This window comes from Anopheles marshallii, chromosome 3 (assembly GCF_943734725.1).
Source record: "Anopheles marshallii chromosome 3, idAnoMarsDA_429_01, whole genome shotgun sequence".
Classification (NCBI taxonomy): domain Eukaryota; kingdom Metazoa; phylum Arthropoda; class Insecta; order Diptera; family Culicidae; genus Anopheles; species Anopheles marshallii.
In genome coordinates this window covers 40,060,954-40,085,408 of record NC_071327.1, presented here as the reverse complement: position 1 = coordinate 40,085,408, position 24,455 = coordinate 40,060,954, and the positions used below count along the sequence as shown (strand labels likewise).

The 24,455-nt window shown below is 42.7% G+C and overlaps 1 protein-coding gene across 1 annotated transcript in view; it reads left to right on the top strand.

The window, feature by feature from the left end:
- The first annotated feature begins 1,075 nt into the window (after positions 1–1,075).
- Positions 1,076–24,455, top strand: part of LOC128715796 (hemicentin-1-like) — a 63,851-nt gene continuing 40,471 nt past the window's right edge. Inside the window, exon 1 of the mRNA XM_053810713.1 lies at positions 1,076–1,139. Coding sequence (XP_053666688.1) covers positions 1,076–1,139 — 64 coding nt within the window. The remainder of the gene's footprint in view (positions 1,140–24,455) is intronic.

Below are 24,455 nucleotides of genomic sequence, written 5' to 3'. Positions count from 1 at the left end.
TACTGGAGCAGTGAAAACCACGAATAAAGTGTATCGAAAAAGCAAGCAGAAAAGAAGTATGAAGCGAAGATAAAATCAACTTCACAATCAGTCCTCTTACCCGTCGGAAGCGGGAAAGGAGAGAGATGTGTATGCTAATTGGTCGAAGCACGGTTATTTAATTATCTGCACCGGTGGTAATTAATCAGTGGAAAACACAACAAACTACATCGGCACACGCGGGCAACAATTTCGATCGCGCACCGGATGATGTGAGCAGAGTGAAGGAGAAAAGAGGTGATTACATCTTTTTGGTGGCAGTGAGTGAATTGATGCAAAATGGTTAAGCGCGAATGAAGCAGCCTCTCCGGTCGTATCATAGTGGCTCCCGAAAAGATGAGGCATTCGTAAGGTGGAAGAAAAAGATTATCCAAGATCCGGCGATCACGCCGTAGATCGACGATTTTGTGTGAGTTTGACGATCATGATCGTCCGTTTTTACAAGCAGAAGAAAAAAACAAAACAAATCTCCAGTCTATCGAAGTACGATAAATGTGTGAATCGAAACATAAAAAAAACACGAGAAGCAAAGAAGAAACAAACATACAAAGTGTTTTGTTTGTTCAATTGAAAAGTAAAATCCGTGTGCCGAACGCGCGATCGATTGATCCGACGCGTCACTGTGTGTGAGGTAACGGTTTGTAATGTTGCACTTTCGTGGTTAACAGCGTTCAATTACTACTCCCAACAGCATCCCCCAAAACAGGTGGTGGTTCTCAAGTTTATCCGTTTATTGTGTTGTGGTGATGATATTGTGCAACGACACTGCTGCGGTCGGCCGAGGATCGAGTTGCTGCTGAGAGCAGCTTTTAGTGCAAAACGTTACCGAGACAGAAAAGGCTCACTGTGGTTCGAATGGTGTGTGTGTAATCATGACGATATTACTACGTCAGCGCTGAAGGTGTTTACGGCACCGTGTGATACAAGTAGCTGTGACTCAGAAAACGTTCTTTGAAGATCCAATTGCCAGTTTGTTTGAATAGAACCCCGTTTGCTGATTGGTACAAAGGCTCGAACGTAGAGCCGTTATTGAGAAATGGCTCCGAGAATGGATTTTCCTGGCACAAAGCGAACGATGAATGTTTGCAGAACTCTTACAGGTATGTAAAAATTTGCTGCGTATTCTTTGAGAGATAGTGGTGTATGGAGTTGCCCGGTGGTGTATTGGTAGCGACGCCGGTTTTCAAACGAACGGACCGGTCCAAAATCCCATCCGGACCTAATCCCCGTTCGCAGCACTGACTATCCGGGTACGGGAAAAAAATCAAAAAATGGTAGAAATTGCAGGTGTAGACCTCGTGAGGATGTTGTTCCGATAAAGAAGAGGGTGTAGTGCAATTCCTACATCCAAGGTTTAAAGGTGCGAGGTACCTTAAAATCTTACTATACTTATACTATACTTACTATACTTACTATACTTGTCCCAAAGTTACCAAAAGAGAGCCATGAAGTCCAAAACCTTCATAATACTGATATAACATTTATCATATACGGTCTTAACGCTTGGTTGTCTGGTAGCATTTTTACGACGTGATTTACCAACGTTATTCTTACTTCTACAAATGCGAGACCTGATATTACTTCAAGAATCTAGATCTCGTACGTAAATTTAAGAATGCAGAGTCATCTTTTTTTTGGTGCTCGATGACGAAGTTAAAATATTGAAGAAACTTTGGCATGATATCGAATGTTCTGAAGCAGCCCAGCCCTATGCCATCAGAGAATCAATCGTTAACGTGCTTGTGATGTTTGAATATATTGTTTATAGACATTGATCTATATATATCTAAGAATATCTAAGAATTTCTAAGGAACAAACACATCGAAAAGCTCCTTCGAATGTCGAATATGGGGTTACTGAAGCAAAAAAAAGCTTATGTATAAGTAGGTAGTATAAGTCCTCATTCTCTTGAAGATATTATGTTGAGAGCATTGAACATTTTTCTTCACGCTCAATGCGCGACAATGAATTCTTCATTTTGTAAGCTTGATAAACAAATTATGTGCACCTTGATAGAGTTTCATTATTTACAACCTTGAAGAATCACCCGCACAACATGTTTTTGTGCTACGATTTAAACATTGCAACAGATGAAGCTCGTTATGTGAGGGTTGAGTTTGTTGTAATGCAAACATAGAAGTAAACATTTGATAAATCACATGATAGATGCTCCTGACTCACAAAACCTATTGCTTAATCCAGATGAACCTGCAAAGGAACTATTGCTTAGAAAAGGAAAAAAAAGAGCACCATGGAGGTATTTGGCGCCCGCAACAATCGCCCATGGTCACGAGTTTTAACGGTCAGTAGTAAAAATGCTTTTTTCGGGGGGTTTGAATATGAATCGCGTAAAATGAAAACACCCCTCCAACAGCTGATTTCGCCAAACGGTTAATTTTATTTGCCGACTCAAAAATATACCGACGCACAGACACAAACACGAGCGCATGGTACGACTATAGTAGCCTTTGTTTCGTTACCGTGCGCCTTCCTTCGCGTGGCTCTTTGCGTGGTGGCACGATCCAAGATCTTGGGGTGATCGCGTTACTCCACATTTCTTACGATGTAGTTCCTCCAGTCCCCCGGTATTTCTTCCAGTAGATATCGACTTTTGAACGCGCGTCGTGTGCTAGCAATGCAAAACCGACAAGGGGCTGAAAAATACTGACTGGTGTGTGCAGTCGGTCGGTAAGCGGCGGCGTTGGTTCGTATTTGTTTGGGTAGCTTTTTATGTTTCGTTTAAAAGATGGCTGGCTCGGTGCTGGTTGCGGTATGGAAACTTGCTCACATAGCGAAACTTGTTGAGCTAGTTAGGGTGGTCAAGAGTGGCAATGGCTATTTTTATTGTGCCTAAAGTGCCTTTCAATCGTAGTTAAGCTGAAGGAGAGAACTCTAAATAGCGTATAGGGTAGGAGTATTATTATTTTTTTGTTTGGCAAAGTTTGTTACGTCGACTTAAGTGCGGTGATTGCTTCCGAACGGATCCATTTTGGTAGCTCAATTTTAACTGATGCCTAATGAGTCTATTTTGTGGTGGAATTCAGTTGGAAAGACACATGACGAGGGAATTGGACAGCTCTTTACAGCAAATTTGTTTTTCTGAGCAAAAACCTAATTTTTGTTTCCGTCACTCATTAATCAAGGGTGAGGTAAAGCGTATTTATGACCGTTAACAACATTTTCACTGATGTAAATCTTTTGTTATGAAGAAAAAAAGGTGGTTATCTGAGTAATATACTAAAGAATCATCGTAAAGAAATATACTAAAGACATGTTATTACTACAGGAATTTGGCAAAAAAATTGCAAAAATACACGTTGATTAAAACTCAACCTAGAGGCTAGATGCATCAACAGCACGAAGAACTAGACATACTGCAACACAGAACATGAGTAAGGAAAAAAACTCGCTGACTGACCACAAAACCTAGATAAAAATCGTCGACACAAGCAGAACTGTTCGACACGGTTGTACAATCTCTGTGTACCACAGAAGGGTTGGCCATTGCGGTGCTTGTTGCGAGAGCGCAGTTTCGTCCGTTGCAACAAGTTCCTCGGGCGGGCAGCTACCTTATAAATATTAAAACCCACAGTCCATCGTGATGGATAAATGTAGCTGGTAACGTATAAAAATGTGTGCTAGTGCTCGCCAGTTATCAAGCTTTTATTTAATGGACTGCGCGCGGGGTCGCACGATTTCTGTGGGCCGAAAACATTAGGCAGTCGGTGGACGGATCATCAAAGCGTAAATTGTAAACGAATCTTCCACCCACAGAGAGGTTGACTTTGGGTCCGTTCGATAATGCGTTTCTCGGTGCGGTAAGCGACAAAACCCACCCACGGCAAAAGGGAAATTGTCAATAACTTATAAATAAATGCATGGCGAATGATTAGCACAAGATATGTTTATGTAAGAAGTGGTGCGCTTCTGCACGTTCCGTAGATGATGTACCGTGCAGGGGAATGTGACATCTGTAGGTTTCCTTTCGTGCACAGGTGTACAGTGTTGCACTAATGTTCGTTTACCTGGTGGTAGAAAAGTTTCTTGTGCACCGTACACCAACAAGCCAGGGCCAGGGCAGGGTAGTTGGTGAAGGCCGCAACACGGAACCTTGTGTTGTTTGATGTGGGGAAAGTTTGTGCTACCTTGGTGTGGCACGGGTATAATATCCGTTTCACTGGCACTGACAAACATTTTGAGGATAGAAGACAAAATTTCAAGTTTTACCAGTGACGACGTTGAAACAAGTTTAATATAACGAAAGGTTGAAACACTACTGTATATCATCCAAATTTTTAATATCTGCGATTCATGTTGTTGGTCTTACAGCGTGGCTTGTTTTCGTGTCTGTGGTGTAAAACATCGCAATATGGATTCTAGAAGACGATGTGTATAATACGCTAACGTATTAGATTCCAATAAGTTAAGCTACCTATTTACGATGTCATCTTTCGGTTGGCTGTATATGACTTACATTTATTTCGTATATTTCCCTATTCTACGCAAAATAAATCCCTATAAGAATCGGCTTACCAGCTATTATAGCCTACATAAAATACAACCCTGCCTTTCTAGCATTCGAAACCATTGATTATTTTGGACTCTAGTGCTATGTTTACGTGGCGTCGATCATTGACGATTGGGTGCTGAAATTAGAAAATCTCCAACATCCTGACCTAGGCGTTGGAGGATGATCGTCGAAAAAGAGGCGTATAATTAGCTAAACACATTCGAATTCCTTTGCCTCAAGTCCGTTTGGTCTGTGGATCATTTAAGCTCCAAAATATTGTTCGGTCATTAGTATGATAATTTTTGCTAGCCGCTAGCCTGTAGTCATGTCTAGGGTTAAATGAAGAAGAATGAGTAGGCAGTGGATGGAACTTGATCTTCGCAATCATAGAGCGGATAGGGAGAGAGAGAGAGAGAGAAAGAGAGGAGACCAGTTCCATGATCCTATCGAGACAAGACATTAATTTTACGCATTCCTTGGGTCGCGTAACCGGTTTGATCGGCTTTACCACTACTGGACGACTCGAACATAGGGTTGTCATTGAGGCGTACTCTAATGAGCAGAATCTTGAGGCAGCCGATGAATGCAAAAGCCAGGAATGGAAATTAAAGATGGCGATGGTTATATCAGTAGTAGGATGTTGTGGAGGCTTGAAAATCCTGAAATCCAACCCGCTACACACACTAGCTGGTGATCGGTCAATTGATCGAGTTGTTCACGCATTTTTGAAATCAACCCGCTCATCTTTGAAACTCGGGTTGGTGCGATATTTCGCGGGTTTTACAGCAGTGAAGGTATATCGTATGCGTTCGATCTGTATGGTGTGGATGAAGGCGATCCGCGAAGGTGATCGTTCGTATGCTTGATCGTCTGGAGTAGTTTATACCTCTGGAGAATGAAGATTTGAAAAGATTTTCTGGGCGGAGAAGGTGGCCCTTGAAAATATCGTAAAAAGTAGATCCGCAAATCCGCTGCAATCTTCTTGAATATATCCTTTAAAACCATTTAGAATGACGCACTTTTTATGCTATCATGCTTCTTTGTGAAGTTAACCGTTGTGTCTGTCGGATTGATGTAGAGAGGTAGACAAAAAAACCATACCATTGGGAACAAAGAAAAAAAGGCTGTTCAAATAAACCAAGAAATGCTTGTTGCTAACTCTTGATAGCACAATAGCAGTCACGGGGAGTTTTTTTTCTTACATATTTATTCAAACACTCGATGCTGGCAAGAAATTCGATACTAGAGAAACAGCGCTTACCTTCCCACTCGTCGGTTCACGTTTTGTCCTGTCGCTCCGGGGGTCAGAAGGGCTCATCACAATAGTGTACACGTTCGTAAAGCAGCGAGTTCATAAATTTGAGCTCGCGTTCAGTGCTTTTTGCTGCATCTCGGTGTCCTCTCGAGAGCAATTAAATTGGCATGCATGCACCACGGCCGCACGGCACTAAGGCAGAGAAGAACGTGTGAAGTTTCGTTCTTCATTTAATTAAATTTAAAAGTAAAGGATGTGTAATGGAGAGGTCCAAGGATCGCTGAATCACGAAAATAAGCAAAATGTAGAAGCGCGGTACAGATGTCGAAGTACAGCAGAAGCAACGTTTGAGAAGCACCATTCTGCCCACTTTAGCGATATCCCTTTTTGCTCGTAATATAGAATAAAGTGCACATCTATTGGATTGAACGGAATTCTATACAAACTGCTCAAAAAGGTGTACTCGAGAACACACTTCTTGTGTTGTGATTTATGAGACTGCTGATGCAGCTACAGTTTACGATGACAGCCGGTTAGCACGGAATGAAATGAAACAAAATGTTTGTAATTAAATTTTAAAGTATCCTTTGTTGCACGGGCAGTATAATCGCGTTCCGAAGGAAGCACTTGCAGAACGGTGTGTCCTACGGTGTTCATTCTGTAAATGGCTTCGGTGTAATTGATGTAGCAGGGTTGCTCCGAGGTTTACTCTCCCAGATTCGAGATTGGAAAATTAAACGCTTTGGTCTTCAGTTTCCTTTCCTACGGCGGCCGAAGGAATTGTAATGCGCATCCGCTGCATCGCGCAGTCTAAAGTCTAACGTGTGCTAGAGGTGGCTGTGTGTGTGTGTGTGTTTTTGCCTCTAACGGAATGATGTTTTTCCCAGCCACCATTGCACTGTATCGGAATTGGAATGATTCGAAACATGCACCTTCTTTCCAGACGGTTGTGTGCACGAACATATAACAAAAGCGCATTCAACAACTGTTGTTTTCGGTTTCGGAGGTTTGTATGCATGTTTCCTTTTTTTGTAATGCGTTCGCTTCACACACACACACACACACACACACACACACACACACACACACACACACACAACGATTATGGCTGTCGATATTCGTTTCAGGCTCCGGATCCTACCGGAAAAGGTGCAAAAATGGGATTTTCCTCGGTGATTCGAATACGCAGGATGTAGGCATTGAATGGGAAAAAGCAGCAGCAAGTTCATAACAAAACGATGCTTGTGCTTCGGTGCATCAGAAAACGGGGAAAAATGCACGTTTTCGAAGATATGATGAATCAAACACGCTCGCCGAACAGTTCGGTCTCGGAAGAGATCGACGGAATGTATGTATGCGGTTGAGCTGGAAAGGCATATAATCATTCAGGTAAAAATGGAGGGAAACGATGCCCACACTGACCTGACCCGGGCTGTGCTTCAAATGGCTTTTAGTGCGCCTTGATTCGATCTTCGAGAAACGATTCTTGGTTGCTGGATGCTGAAGGTAATTATCGTTTCTACTGTACCTGTATTTTGTTTGCTTTTTCTGGTCTTGCGATCCGAGCGAAGGAATGATAATGCATAAAACAATGCAGACAAACATTGCACACATACATCACACATAAAGGCACGGTGGCCATAATAGTGTCTGGTGAGGTAATAGTAGATGCAGGCACCTAAGCAGAGAGGAAAATAATCCATAATAATAAATAATAACGGAGTAGAACTGGTTCGGTCGCCAATTTATACTTTTGGGAAAACAATAACTCGTCACGAAACACAACGCATTGCTTTGTTCGCACGAGCTATAGCTGTTGATTGTTTAAAGTAGCGTTAATACCATTAACCAATGGTGTTGCTGGACACTTCTTGAGGATGATGGACATTCATTGTGTATTTAATCGTTCAGTGGATGTCTATTCAGAAGTGAGTTGTGTTTTATTCAATAATGTTTATCTGCAGACGGTGGATATCCATGAATTATCATTTTTACCGTGACTTTATCAAAAATTCGTTTGATGGTAAGTCATAGATCGAGATGATTTTAAAATTTTATTCGTGAAGATACAAACGAAGTCCTAATACTTAAAGTCCTTAAAATCAAAGTCAATGGGGCGGCACGATGGTGTTTTGGTACCGGCGCCGGTCTTTCCAAACAGGACCGGTCCAAAATTCCATCCGGATCAATCCTTCGTACGCAGGACTGACTATCCCGCTACAGGTGCATCAAGTCAAAGAAAGCCAGGTTGTTGTGCCGATTGCAAAAAAAAAAAACAAGTCACCATCACCTGTGTGCGTGTATATAATTTATTGTTCAGAACGTTTGCCAATCAACTGTGACTTGATGATGAGATGGCTCACTTCTGGATAATCTCAAAATCAGTTTTATCAGAAATAGGCTTCTTAGCGCTAAGACACAGCCGTGGTGATAGCAGATTGATATAAACATTATGAATAGCACAGAGTAATTCCTCCAAAAGACGACAGCTGTTCTCTGTAGGAATTTCATAGGATTTTTATTCTTTGTAGGAAGATAGTCGAATATCTTCTCCAAGAGTTCCAATGTCTATTCCAATATACAGTGGAGGGTCAAATTTTACAAATATAAAAAGTCTCATCCTAACGATCTCGTTCGTTGAAGGTGGATCATCATTATCGTCTACTGTTCGTTATCTTTAAGTTCCCTCGGGCCCTTTGTATGTGCCTCGTTTAGACATCTTTGTTTTCAGTAGAAGAACATAATATGGAATGTGCGATACAAAGAAATTGACGAGTAGTCAATGGTTCACGACAATGATAAGCAATGAGTCAACATTTAGTAACACTTGTGTGCAACAAAACATGTTTATGATCTCGGACTATCACCTTGAACAATAAAACCTTTAAGTAGTAGTTGCATAAAGTAGAAAAGGGCAAGTGTTTTGAAACGAAACTGGTAGACGGTACCATTTAGACAAAATTTTAATTGGCATCCGTTGGAGTAAAGTGGTAGCAGTGCAGTTAGCGGACGATTTCATTTTAGTCCCCAGAAATGCTACACGCATGCAAGGATGCTGCACCAGAGGTGTGGAGAGCTCGTGTAAACACAAATCGTCTTTAAACTTGCAGTCAGAGGCAGAAACACGCGCAAAGGAACTTTGCGGTTGATTTGTGTTCCAGTCCAGCAGTGGCATTGAATGGAACTGTTTGTGTGTCGACCCGCCGAGAAATCGCCGAGAACCCCTTCGCGCGTACGTACGCGCTGTGATGGCATTGCTATCACATGACTCATGAGCCTTTACCTTCGACTTCGGGTCAAATGGCGTACCGCATTGGGGTGACATATCGACGAACGGCTGTGATGATGGATGGGCTGGTTGCAGGCACACTTACTATACACGATTTCCTGTGCTTCGAGAGAACAGTTTCATTTGCCCAGACAATTAGCAAACGATGTTGCTTTCGAGGCGCGATCAGTTGCCTGATTGTCAATAATGTGCTGTATGTGTGTCCGTGCTGTGGTTCATGTTGATGATCATGCCAATCGATGGGGTTTGTTTGTATTGCCACAACCGAAACGATAGGCATTTACTGCTGCGCCTGTTTTGCTTCAATGCGCAGCTGTTTGTGGCTTCGGGAATTGCAACACCATCATTGGAATAATGAACGTGGTTGGTGGACTCGTTATGTATGCGTGTGTGTGTGTGTGTGTTTTGGTAAGTGTGCTTCAGTTAAACAGCGAAACCGATGAGCAATCACGAAGGGAAGTATTTGCTACCATCCATGAATACCCATGAACATTGCGTGTGAGATAAATGTAACAAATTGATCAAATTTCTGGCGATATGTTAATTTTACTATTTCGCATATTCGCAATATCTAAAATGAAATAATTGTACGGATTAAAATTAAGGTGGAGAGACCATCATAGTGCTGTTGGAAGAAATAAAAACACGTTTGAATGCAAGAAATGATTGTCATCGTTTCTAATTAAACACCTCCTTTCGGCTGCATGTTCTCTTCCCTGACGAGGGCAGCGACGCTGCACAGCATTAATAATGAGCTCCATCTCTGTGCGGCTCTTGTTTTCGAAGCATCGCGTCAATTCTCTATTGAATTTTTAGATCACTGCCAACACAACGCGCGTTTTCAAACCGCCGTGTAGAATTGTTGGTCTGCAACGTGATCTCCCTCGACCAGCGTTCGACTAAATCAATCGAAGGAGAACGAATTGGTTCTCGGTTGGTGTGGGCCCATCTGTGGACCACGGCAAGTGAACAATCAATCCCTACCAGTGTGCTCGCTTTTAGCATTATTATTAGCTCAGTTGGGATGCGGAGCGAGCCAGGGAAGCCAGCAATGCGTGATTGCGCGGATACTGGGAAGCACAACAACACCATCTACAATATGATTCATTTCGAAGTGTGTTCCTGATAGTGTGTGGACGGGCGCGCATCGTATGGCAAGAGTTGGAAGTGATACGGTGATCAATAAATTTTCATATTTGTAAAAGCCTTGATTGGGCTTTTCTATGTCTTCGTTCCAGCTCATGGGCGGGCTTGGGCTTGTTTAATGGAGAACAGGGGACAAACCGAAGGGGAGCAACCATTTGCATATTGCAAATTTATTAATAAACGGATTTTAATACTAATGCAAATGTAGCTGATGGTGAGCTGTCTTGTTGTATTCATCTCGTAAGTCGGATTCCTCTTTCTCGCCGGTTCTTTCAATGGGGGAAGAGATTAGAGGTGCCGGTCGGTGATGCCCGGAGACTGATTTTCCCTTTGGGACCGATTTTCTTCTCGTTCAAGACACGAGACATTCATTGGTGTGGTACACACTTGCACGCGCGAGTGCACTCACACACATTTACACAGCAGCAGTATTAAATATGACGGTCTCGCATTCGAATGTGGCGGCACTGGGGAACAACCGGTTTTTAGCTCGCAGACTCCTGACTCCACGGCACATCCCGGCCAAGCCTTCGCCGGTGCGGTTTGTATGGCGACTGCGCTTTGTCCTGGTGCAATTGCAGGAAAGGAAGAGAGAATCGGATTTGCACCATTCGGTTGGGTTTTCGCGACGCACTGGAATGGAATGTGGTACGAGGTGCGGGAGGAGCGAGAAAGAAGCGGAAGGTTTTGAAGTGTCATTTAGCGAATGTCGTCTTGGCTCGAACGGTTGGCATTGCTAGCGCGCATATCTCGTGTTCGTTCATTTGGGTGAGTGCACGACTGCATCCTAAGCTGGATATTGAAAGCGGCTTATAAGTACATTTTACCGGTTAGCCAATCCTTTCTGCTGGAAACATATTTCTCGACGTTTTATGACTAAAGTCGTAGGAGCGGCGAGTAGCGTACTCCCATAGCCGCCAATTCGAAGAGATGGCAGAAGGTGAGGGTGTTCAGGGGGAACGGGTTGTGAGAAATTTGGCTTCAAGGGTTATGTACTAGCTAGGATTTGTGGCTCTTTGCTTCCTCTAAACTCTTGTTGGCGCCCATGGAAATCGTTGGAAGGTGACTGGGTCAAATGCAGAGTGGGTTGACATTTTTGGGGTTGAATTTCATTTATACGTTTGAGTGCTTCTCGAGTTTGTTTGTCCTCAAGCTCGCTGTGCTATGGGCGAAAGCTCCTTTGAAGGGATGGAAGTTATGATGTGGAAGTCGCAAAGTTCTTATAAGTGAACTGTCTTCCCTTATCCGGGTGAATATGGAGGAAGGATCAAAAGGATGAGATTGGTGAAGATGATTTAAAATGGCTTTGTCGAGGCGCATTAATTCGGCCGGGCACTGTTATAAATAATGAATGGATAAATTCTATCTTCCCGGTTCCACGCTTTTTCAAGTGCTTAATGATAGCTGAAAATGATATTTCGCCATCGCGCTGCGTCTTTTGGCAGTCGGCAGTCTTTTGGCCCCTCCAGCTTATCGGTACTGGGAAGTTCGTTGTGGACGTTTAATTATGATTGTTCATAAACGCAACCTCACTTTGTCCCATAGTGGATCGCAAGCTGATGAAAGCTTGGTCGGTTGGGTGTTTTTGGTTGCGGTCTTACTAGGTGTGACGAACAAAACTCAGAGAAAGAAAAAAAAACCTTCATAATGGCTGGGTGAAAGTTGAAACACCAATAATCGAAGGTAGGGTGTAGATTTATGAACCTTTCCTCATCACAGCGCTAGTCCTCATGGATTGTTTCGCGTGCGAGCATATACTCGAAACGGAAGAGGAACTCGGAGAGCATCCAAAAAATGTGTCTCCAGCGGCAAAACTCGTCACATCGCGCGATCATCATCATCAGCAGCGTCATAACTGATCAATCACGGTTAGCCTGTCTGTCTATAAGTGGTCGGATGTGTGGTTTGCTTTTGGTTGGAAAAAGTTTTTCCGTTCCAGAAGTTTTTATTCACGGTCGTCGTACACGGAGCTACACGCGGAACGAGACAGTACTTTGTGTGGTGAAAGTGTCTTTTATATGATACCGGTAGCTACATGTGAGTACACATGAGTTTGGTGTTTTTTGCTCACTGCTGCTACTGTGGAAAATTCCAAGGGAAAGCGACAACGCTGAGAAGGTTGTGAGAAGAACTAGCTTTCCTTTTTAGCGTCGTATGATGAAGCTAAAATTAAACGAATTAGTCAACCGGTAGTCATGTAAGGCCTCAAATTAGGAGTACAACGCTGGAACGAAGTTTGAGGTTGGCTTTAGCGACAATTTTACCTGGCTGAAATGGAACGCGACGAATGAAAAAATCTTCTCTTATTGGTTGAACTGATAGATGGATTTTAGCTTTGTTTGCAACTTTGTGATGGAGTAAATGATTGCTGGCATGAAATAGGAAGCGTTTTTGTTATTTTTTTTAAAATGTTTTTTTATAAAGAAACATTAAAATAATAAAAATTGTCTATTAATCAACACAACACTTACTACGTTCGATTGATCAACTTAAAGAACAATAAATCAACTTATTCAAAATTAAACGCAACTTCATGGTGAAGGAGGAACATTATAGTCAACACCTTCGTGGGAATCGTTTCAAATGGTTTATGGACGTGTATAAAAATATTTGTGTTTGCCCTACAAACTTCACTGTCAGCATAGCGGATACGTATGTTTTTCGAATTAAAAATGTAACCAAAATTTGGCTCATGCAAGTTTTATGTGCCAAAGTTTTTTTTTATGTCTGCAAGTGTGTGTTCGTTGTGTGACAATTATTTCCGAATGAATCCACCACAATATACTAGGAGGTTATGATATGTTGTCCCTAAAACATTAATGTTAAATACGTTTTTCGTCGAGGCAATCGTCTAGTGGTATTGCTTTATTTTTCTATATTAGTACAATTGAAATGCATTTGTGTAACACTTTTCGAAACGCAATGTGTTGCTAGCGACCGCAATGCATTTACAGGTTGACGGAGTATAAAAAATGACCCAACACAAACTAACCAAACACGGAAGGATAGGCTTGAAAATTATATGTCCCAGGAAACTCCCCTTCTGTCGATGAAACAGCCTGCCGACCCAGAACATACGCGCAACGAAGACTACAAGGAATTTGGTATGTACAGCGTATACTTTGCAAAAGATATGATCGTGTTGCAAAACATCAGCGGTGAATAGTGTTTCGCACGTCTATCATCGTCAGCGAAGCTTTTCTGGTTTTTATGCTGTCGAATCATGATGGCGATGATTTTGAAAACAATCGCCTGGGCATACGAGGTTTGGCAGGGGAGTATAGCTTTGGCAGAATGATCCTTTTTGTTCCAGATTTGTGTAGCAATATAGGTAGTAGTTTAGGGTCCAACATTTGAACGTGTATGGCAGCTGACGGCAGGAAGTGTCTATCCTTGGAGTTTTTTTTCAAGCCGATCGGCCTTCTTATTGTTATAGGTTGGTGCTGGAACCGTGCAAAATTCCACCCTGTAGCATCCTAATGGAGATCCCCAAATGACGGCATACTGCAGGGATGAAACGATTCTCAGAAGTTGTTGCTCGTTAATTTTGTTTTGTTTTCGTTCCGGGTGCTTGATAAGAATCAGTCCGTTTGGCGATCGCCATATGGTGATGGGTATCGCTCGCTAAAAAGAAGTTTTTGTGGTTTTGTGGTGTTGGGCTGGTAGCGTTTTAATTTAAACGGTTGCCGTTTTGGGGTATTTTTTTCTCGATCGCCAATCGCAGTACGAACAGTCATACACGGATTTCAAATCACACCTGTTGTCCATAGTCCCGACCGAAGCTTTGTCCATTTTGTGTTAGCACAGAGCCACAGAGCCAAGCCACAGAGAAGAACCTTCTTTGGGGTTGACCTGTTCGGTGGACGGTGTGGTGCAGAAGCATGTCGAGCGTTTCCTTCCATTTCACCACACACCGTGCTCTTAATTATACAGAGGCTTGGTGGCGACGGTACAATCCCGAGCGCATGTCAGGTGATGTTTTTTTTGTATTTAAAATGAAGATCGTTTCGTGTTTGGGAGGGAGTTCGAAACAGAAAGTGCAGATGCGCGCTACCGCGTAAAGTTTCAGCGCACGAGAAAAGAAGCTCCAATAATGAAGGGTTGTGGAGCAATTATTGGTTGAATTGTACTGTGCGGCAGAGAGTTTTGGAGGAAACTGCCGATGATGGTTGCTTCTTTGTGGTAATCTTCGAGACGCTACTATTAAAAGGCAATTTGGAAGAAAAGTGAAACGTATGTTCGTGATCATGCATTTTATTGTTCGTAGTCCTTTTGTACAGATGACTATTTAAATAGAATGCTATGTATTGTAGAATCTTGCATTCTATTGCCTTGATGTTGACTTTTGAATACTTCTGTTCTATGCTTAGAATGAATAATATGACTGCAATCTGTGGCTCTTGGTTAATGCGTGAAATTTGACGATAATTAGTAACTCATTTTTATATGTTGAACTTAAAATTCATTTAGAAGAAAAACTATTCCGTGGTGCGTTGTGAATAATCACAAAATGCTACTGTGAAATATTGCAGGGCTATAGAATTCCTTCGGCTATTTATTCGATTCCAAAGTTCATTTTTTTCCATCCTGTCGAAATGTCGAGACAAAGCCGTAAAGCTAACTAATTTGCCTAAAATAACAATAAAATTGATTATCAAGAACAGACTTTCGTTTCGGCTAACGAGCGAACGGAGCATCGATATTTTGAAGCAAAGCCTACTAGTTTCGATTTAACGCAGACTAACGAAGTAAAGCGGGATGGACGGATAATGGAAAATATTATAAACTGATCCCTTTCGGAGCTGCAGACTCCATCATCTGAGCGCTTCTAGCTGAACCCCCCCGCTGACTATAATGGTTGCCGGATAACGAGCTCCGCGCGATCTACGTAGGATTGGAAGAACTGGAATCATCACGTATGTCCGACAACTTGATTTTAGAGGTGTTCTCCCGTTTGTGTTAGGGGGTTTGGTTCGAGAGTCATCCCACAACTCGGGACCACTGCCCGTCTGGGTGCCTTTCTTGAGATGACCGTAAGCAGATAGTCCGCTTCGATGTCTAGAAACGACAGCAAAAGGAAGAAGTTTTTTTTTCCATTTTGGTGGATTGGTGACACTACTGTAATCTGGCAACACAGAGTGGTAGTGGAGATCCGTCCCGTGGCGCAGTGTTTGTATGCTGATGTCCTCGTTTTCCAGGGAAAGAAAGAAACAATTTTTTACGACGTTTATGCGTGTGTGAATGTCACAGAAAACGGGTAAAACGCAAATCACTGTTGACTACAAGGGAAAGGTATAGCGCAGAACGAATTCCCGGAGAAAGCAATAAAGAAAGCGGAAAGATTGGCAATCGAAAGCCGGTTTTATGTCTGTTGCTTCCTTTCGGTAATGTTGCCCGAGAAGCTCCTTTCCCGAGGACCGGCCGATTACAGAGTGGGACGTGGTGAGGGATAAAGTTTTTGTTGTGCGCTAAACTGGAGTTCCACTTGGAGACAATCATTTATCTGATAGCCATGCGTGGAGAAGTAGCTTTAATAGAATCTACAATTGCAGCGTTCCAAAGGCGGCATCAATTTGTCTCGTGAGTTTCGTGCAACAGTCAAACTGGCCGGTGATCAAAAGGATGGATGATTCGCTGGAAATACGTCAACCAATTAAACCTTATCTGTGGAGCGGCGAAGTGCTTGCTTTAAGTACTGCGGCAGTTATTGAAGTTTTTAAAGAACTTCACCGTCCGAAGCCTGTCTAGAAATGGCGCTGATGGATCGATTTAGGATTGATTGGTTTTTTATTGGTTTGATTTGGTTATCACCTTTCTTTTAACGGCAGAATGTCTAAAGAATATGCCCTAAAGCTGGGATTCAAGTGGACGGTTAAGACCTAGATGGTAGACCCTCTGGGGGTTAAATGTGACGACAAAAGATGTTCTTCTTAGCGGCGTGGTGTTGAAAATCGGTTTTAGGAACTCGTTAGATTCGTCTTGAGATAAAACGAATTCATTCAAAGTTTGATGGTAATGTAAGCTGACCGGGGATGTAGATTTTCCAACGACTGATGCTAGCGATGGCAAAAAGAGTTAAACTAGAAAGATTTGATGACGGTTGTTTAAAACATTAGCTGTATCGGAAGATAAGCATTGATTGATCAAATAGTTCAATAGCTAATGCAAATGATCGCACTTCTGATTCTGTTTTCTTGGCAGTGTTGTTTAATTACTATGGATTCTCAGTATAAGATAACCTCTAAACGCAACAAAACCTTGGACAGACTTGGACGTATAGATATCCCTAAAACAGTGACACATCAGAAACCTCAATACACTTCCTCGATTTCACAGTGATATGTGAGTATAAAGTTATTCAGTAGGTGTTCTTCGAAGGTGTTTGACCGTTCATCGTGACCTCAAATCGTGCAGCTAGCTCGCGCCTCTCGTCTATGCTGTGACGGTGGCAGGAATCAACACTCGTGACAAAAGGTGTTTTTACTTAGTTACCCATACTTCGGTTGGGGTGTAGGGAAAGGAAACGGTACCCATTGAAACTGTTGGACAAATCGAGGTTTTGAAAAGGATGGGTGGTACAAACAGTTGCTCAAATATGCAGCCTATAGTGTGGCCAGACGCGTGTGCACCTCTCGATGCAGCTGTTTATTTCGTTATCCCTATGTGTCTCGAAGTGTATGGCGCGTAGATTGATACACCGATAGTGATCGTGAAGGAACGGAGCAGTAGGGTGTGGTAGAATGGTGGTAACGGCACTCACTGCTCTGAGCACATACATTATCTCCCCACATATCATCATATTTTCGGGCCTCGGTTGTCAAGCTGCAATTGCTGCACGGTCTGCAAGCGGTGGTAGATTGTATCATTTGTGGAAGGGTTAAGGACAGAGGAGGAATTTGAAGGTTGAAAAGCTGTACGTTTAAATTATATTGGAGGATAGTTTAAACGCAAGAGGCAACGGCTGTTTGTGTGTGTTTAAGAATGGTCAAAATCGACTGCTGCTCTCTTGAATATGATCGAACGCTTGCGATGCAGTTAGCTTCGCAGTGCGGACTACTACGCCCGAAACGTATTCAGCCGTGTGTGTGCAGGTGTGTTTTGAAGTGCTTGTGATGTAAAATTTACGGCTGAAAGGTGCGCAAAAGTTAATTTTTATTCATTTCTTTTACTTTGGATCGTCGGTTGCTCGGACTAACCGAACGGTCGTTACCATTCCAGTTTCTTATTTTGCCTTTAAAGCCGTAAATTCAGGACAACAAGACAAAACATCGTGGCAAAGGTTTGGTGTAGCAGGGTGGAAAGGGGGAGTCCAGGTGGAGGTTCATCGTCATGTTTCGCCTGTTCGCCAGCACAACAAACGGAGGCCGGAGGCTGCATCATGGCGGCCATGTTGGTGTTGGCCGTGTCAGAACAACGAAACAGCCACGTTCGAAACCAGCCGGCCGGTAGAGTGGGATAGACGACAGTTAAAAACCGGTTTCTCCGAGGTTTTGTAGCTTTCAAATGGGGAGAAACATTGTGCTGAGGGTATTGAGCATATCGGGAAAGGGTGTTCGACAGGTCAAACTGGTTTGCAGGAAGGCACAGAAGAATCGGGAAAGGAGCGAACTTCAACTATAGCCGATAACGGGGTCCAAGTTGCCCGGTGCAGACCCGCTCTTTTGCCCGGATCCAGCATAGTTTTGGCGCGTTTGTCCAACCCAAGCCTTAAGCGTACGAAGATGCTTAGGAGTTTTTTTGTTGTTGCGTTGGAGTGAGAGTAGCAGAAGTGTAAAAGTAGAATTGAGTATCGTAGAAAGCTGTTGGTGCTGCTACTAAACAGATCTTCTTGTGCACCACGTTTAGAAGTGCTTTCTTAGCGTGTGCAAAAGAGTTGTCATGTTCACTGTATGCATCTCTCCGTCAGTCCATGCAGTTTGATGAATATTGTGATTCGTTCACTCTCGAGCATCGCACTCAGTGTTTCCCGTAAAGCATTTGCCACGAAAGAACCAAAGACAAAAGGTAAACGGCTTCTTGCCCTTACTTATCTCTGAAATGCGGACATTCAGGCACTTTTGGAGGGTAGCCCCAGTAAGAAGCGGTGGCACGATAAGCGATCATCATTGCAAGAAAGTAGAAGGGGCAGCAGTTTGTGGAACCACTTCGTCTCTTCGTCTGATGTATCGCGTTTTTATGCTGCAGAAGGGTTTCGATAGGATGAAAGCGTAATTGGAAGCCATCCTCTACAAGCTGTGCGGCCAGAACTTGAACCACCTTGAATGCGGGAAAAAGGGGATATCAGAAAAAAAACACACAAAACAAAAATGATTCTGGTTTTTCGGCCAGTTTCGAACACTGTCTCTCTTCCCCCGGTTCAACAATTGGGGTGGAGGTTAGCTAAAGGTATTATTATCGTTGGTGTAATCATCATTGCTATTATGGACGCTCCACTGGTCGATGGATGGCTGCGCAAGCTATCTTATGGTAGTCCGCTTGCGGGAGTTCAAATGTAAAGGGCAGGAAAAAGAACGTACGGACGTAAATGGAAGGATCATATGTGGAGAAAGCAAGCGAGTTCATACGACGAAAAGGGGTGGAGGACCAAGTTGGCCATTTTGCGAGCTTCTTTTGTTTTGTGCATATTTTTATGAGCACCATCTTACGGAGAACCCTTTGGATGCCCGTTTCTGATGGCGATAAGAACGAATCGGGTTGCCCTTTTTGTTGTTCCACGTCAAAGCAACTTGTTGGGCAGCGTGTGTATGTTAACTAGTTGCTAGAGGACAGTACAAGCTGCTGTTGTTGAGGATAATTTTATATTTCGGTGAACAAGTGGGACATTCGTTGTTGGCTGTCAAGTTGTCGAAAGTTTGCATGTCTCGTATACTTTTGTTCAATTTTGAAACGATGCGAAGTAGAGTCATCTCGCCTCAAACGAATAAATACAAATCTTTTGGAATCGTGAAAACTATGATCGCGTTCGGAAAACAGCATAAATTCTTAATGAGGCCAATCAGATGAGAATGGATTGCTTCTTAGAGCGGTTATGCGTTGACTTCAGCGTGTCATTCGATTTAATGGTAAAGTTTGGTGTTACCCGGCCAGTTTCTTATCTTACGCGGCATCAGAGTGCCCATTGATTTTTGTTTCTCTTCTGTTGCTTAGCACAATAAAAGATGCTCATAGTTTTAACGAAAGGAGACATAGGGCAGCATAGAAGAAGTAGTAGTAGAGAGAGAGAGAGAAAAAGAGAAAGATATAGAGAGAAGGGGAGATTCCTAGTGAGGTGCCAGCATATAACGGAGATAGTTGTTTCATTTCTAATTTCGCCATACACGCGAAGAAGGTCTATAAATTTATAATTTTCCTTTATTTCGCTTTCGAGTTCATTTTAGCGGTCACAGAGAAGGAGGTTAGACAAGACAAGCGTTCGGCGGTTGTACGTTGGACTATGGGTCATACGTGTGTGCGCGGTCTTGTGAATTCCTCTGATCAACTGTGCGTGAAGTCGTTTGCCTCGCACAGGTCCTACTAACAGCGTTTTAGTAGGGGCTGCGAGGAACTGGTAGAGGTACTATACAATAATTTTCATTCCAAAGCAAAAGAAATATCGCCCGAGAAAGTGAAGTGGGTGGATGTGTAACGGGCCATCCAAGCAAAATGTGTAGCGTTGGAACTGGTCAAGAACCAGCTCAATTGTGTTGGGGGTCATTGCATGTGTTACCGGTCTGTGTAAAACATTTGCATCGAGGAATGGAATTGGTTGAGAGGTCTTTTCATTATGTTTTCTTCAACACCCGACAGCTGCAGTATTGGTTGGAGAAATTATTTACATTTTTCTTTCGCAAGGAAACAATAATACAAAATTTTCGAGAGCTTACTAGCTTGCGAGCGATAGACATGCTGGGAGGTCTACTGTATGTGGCACGGAGCCATACCATGAAGTATTGTATTCAGATGGCACGAAAGGATGTACTGCATCCATGCTCATGCTAGACGATCTTGAATGATGAAGTTTCTTTGTGCAACAGAATTATATACCCATTATCGATGTCTTACACTTCAGGCTCGAAATCAAATCTCTACTCGGCTTTGTCGTGCGTCGTGTGTGTGTGCGGCTGGTGGAGGGAGGCGTAGCATCTCCATGTGTTCGAATTGCTGCAAGGCTTGGTTGGTTTCATTTTCATCTGCTACCGACTTAGTGTGTGGCGTCGAACGAGGGTTCACAGAAGACGAGGTGTCAAATGCAGAGTGGCACTTCGTCCGACGACAAGTTCAGTTTCCCTTGCGTGGGTTAGACATGCTCATAATGCACTGCTGATGCGAAGAAGTGTCAGTGGTAGGGGGTTTTGGGGTGACTATCGACATGGAAAGATAAATACATAAATATTATTGCTCATGCATGTTTGTCTTTTATCAATGGTTTGCTGCCGAGCACGCCATTTAGTCTCTTTGCGGTGCGGGAAACCACGACTGAGGATGAAGAACAATCGGCATGTAGCAGCCGGCAGTGACAGAGTTCTGGGTGTTTCCTGCAAAGCGCAATGCAAGGTTCCAGTTACGGTTTGAAATTACGCCTTTTGCGTTGAAAGGTTGTCAATGCGAAACAGTTCGAAAAGTTGAATGTGGTAGAGACCTTCTGACGAAAGTGTAATATCTGTGATTTAGCAACGTATGACTAACACCTAAATTTATTAGACGCCGTAGATGGTCTTTTTACTCGTTTTAATTTTTATCATTCATATATATAAAAGTTAAGGTTTTTAAGTTGTTAATTTTACTGATAGAGTAGATTCATTGGGTTTGGGTTAGTTGGTTAGGAGAATAAAAAGGAATTCTCATATATTATTTACGAAAGCCGGCCGAGAATGTTGCATGCCTAGGTTTTCAGTGGAATAGTAATGAAAAAGATAGCAGCTAGATGAGATATAAAACGGCACGTAGCTGCAGCTCGTTGTTGTGCAAGGTAATTTTGCATACATTTGTGCCCGGCTTGCAACCGGATGCTTGAGCTAAACGGTCAGATAGTTATTCGGCGTTTTTGTAATCATACCCAGGATCATATCTCATGCAGAAGCAAAGTTGTGTACCAGCTCGGTGTGTGCCGGTCAGTGAGTCGGCTCTTTCCATCGATTCGTGTTTTCTGAATGTTTGACTGCACTTGTTCAACGGTGTGTTCTATAAATTATATTCGGTGCGTGTATTGCAGAACGGTTTCTTAGCCAACCGAATGAACTTTGGTCAGGGCCGACATGCCCCTAACCCAAGCTCAGCCACTGGCTTCGAAGTTGTGTAGCTGGTACTGCTGTTGGCAACCGACTGTCCATGTTTTGGTCGGAATCTTGAACATTCGGCCACCAGCCAGCGGTGAAATGGCCCCGGGGTGGAGGTGGGTAGCAACTGTGGTGCACAATCGCCAGGATCGGTCAGCACCTGTACTGGTCAGCCGACGGGACACTGTTGTGCAGTGGAGCTTTACTGTAGTTTGCTAATCACTTTTATCTTTGCAGTTGTGTAAAGCGTGTATTTCATACAGATTCGCTTTATTATCCCCGCGGCAAAGCTCATCCCCGCCTTCGGCTGGACAGGGCTGTGGTTGAACGTTGGATTTATCTTTTCAAGTTGATTCATCCTGTGTGTGTTGGTGTGCGAGTGTGCAACGATGGCAGCAGCATCTGTTTCCCGGTTTGTTGTTGTTGCTTGTTATCTCAAGAAGATGCAAATTGTTACCACTTTTATGTAACTGCGGTGAGGACAGACCGTCGGCGAGAAAAGTTCAGACACCGTAGCCTCGTAGCTCGAGAAGAACTTACGCTGCTAACCGCTGGGAAGAATTGAAAGATATGCTTTAACATTTTCTTATTTGGTAACATCATTGTGGGATGTAGTTGATTTCATTGAGGATATTATCTTTCGTTTATAGACGAACTGTTTTTTTTTTAACGGACCAGAACAGGAAAAGTTATGCAGTATGTAAAATTGTCTGCTTGATAAAATATTATTGTTTCAGTGAACAGTAAAGAACATACCTCGAAAGAGTGTAAATGGCAGAGCAATATAATATGGAAATAAGTTTAAAGGTTGCTATAAATCACTTACAAAACGGTGATTACGATGAAGTATGGTTGGTATAATATTCCCTTTTTCAAGAAATCACTACAACACTCAGATGCACTTAGCTATTGCAACTCGTGTGACTGCGTTGGTTAATGGTTGGTCGATTGTACGGCGAAACCTTTGGATGTGTCATTCGATTTTATGGTTATTCATGACTTAAATCAGCAGCTCACTGTTCGCCTCATTTGCTCCGCCCGTAGAACGCTGAGGAATGTGGAATGTTGCGCAAAGGTTTTCTTTCCTGCTTCGCGGTAATTCCGTCCCGGGTTCAGTAAGGGGTAATTACAATTTTACATGAATGGTGCTGTTGGTGGTGGAGGAATCCCTTTTCTACCAATGGCGGTGGGAGTTTCGGATCGCTGCTGCTGATGATGCAATCGACCTTTTGTGCATACGATACTGCACAGACATTTTCTTGCCTTGTCAATAGTAATTCTGTTATCAACGGTTGTGTGGCTTTCCGGCAAGGTCCAATGCCATTGAAGGTTTTGGTTCCGTTTACAGCTCAATGATTGATGAAAGAATTGTTATGTATACAACCTCGTGCGAAAGCTTGTAGTTTTAACTCTAAAAGGATAATCCAAGGACGATGCTGCTGCAAAGTTAAGAGGAATATGTGGGATGTGTGCAAATCACGTCGTTTGAAGAACTTTCCCATAGATCGTACATGTAGTTTTTACCGAAACCGGAAGGGGTGTGAGTGGTTTTCGGTTCAGGGCAAATTGATCCGATCGATCGAGGTAGGATCACATTTCTGCATGTAATCGAATACTTATCCTTTTGGGTGTGCATGATAGAAGCCCTTTGCTTATGTAGGCGCGTTGGGCTTTGGTAATGTGTGTCATGGATAGTAACAAGTTCCAACCTTCCAGGCTAGTATGGGAATCGCATGAAACCACGCACGCTCTGTATCATATGCTAAGGGCAACGAAGTAGCGGTCATAACATTTATGCGAAACTTGAATCGGATGTTACAATTCCAATGCGAGAAGGAAACTTACGGCATAAATGTCATCTTCCGGTGGACATCTCTGTTCTCACCGTACACCTAGAAGCGGTTCTATGTTTTATGAACATAAACGGGGCAGTTTGAAGGATGCACGGACGGAAATGATATGGTGAACTTTGCCTGGGACGAAACGTAACTTGGGTTTCTTTCACTTCACTTTGGAAACAGTTTCTTAGCCTGGGTAGGAAACCACGAGCAAACCAATGCAGGGTGTCATTTGTTTTAAACCCTGCAGGTAGATTTTAACACAAGTTCCTTCTAGCACGAAATGATCCCTGCGGGGACGATTGATGGTTTGGTTCTCACCGATGTGACTAAGGTCAGCTGAAAGGGTATTTTTTTTCTATGGCGTGCGTCCTTTTATTTAAGCTAAAACCGTTGAAATAAACTTTTTTCCCCTAGACGCATACGTTTCAAAGCATTCCATTCGTAAAATACTTGAAGCGTGTTATGTTTGTACGAGTGCTTTCTACGGTACGGTAACAAAGAGAAATATTTTCTACCTGAGCTGTATCTTGTGTATCTTGTACGTTTCTTGTGCGTTTTTAGATCTTTTCAGAATGATCTTTGCTCTTGAGCGGTTCCAGGTTTTTAGAATGCTATGTGTCGAATTGTCACGTAATATTTTTGAATGAATAATAAATCTTTTGAATAATGAACGTTTTTCTTTGACAATTTTCCAAACCGTGTAAGGTTATAAAATGTAACCTTTTTTTCAAAAGGGAATAAAGAATCAGAATTTGATCCAGGACTCACGCGTATTCTGGCATTGAATGTTTGATGTCACAAAATACCGGGTCGTTCTATTTAAAGGCGTAGCAGAACTCATTTCAAATTAAGAAAAGATTTTGTATTAAACTTTTACGTGTTTTCGGCCATGATATTCTCTTTTATATCGGGACACTACCTTCCACGTTTATCTCAAGATGAAGTTTAGACCAAATAGTTTGAAGATGAAAATGGGTCTACGCGCACTATCTACACCGACCGATCGAGTGTTATCGAGTGATCAGCCCCTATGTTTACAAGGGTTCTTGTGTTGTATGGGTTTTCTTATCATATATTCTTGAAAAAAATCAAAAGAAGAACAATGTGTTGCTGGAAAGA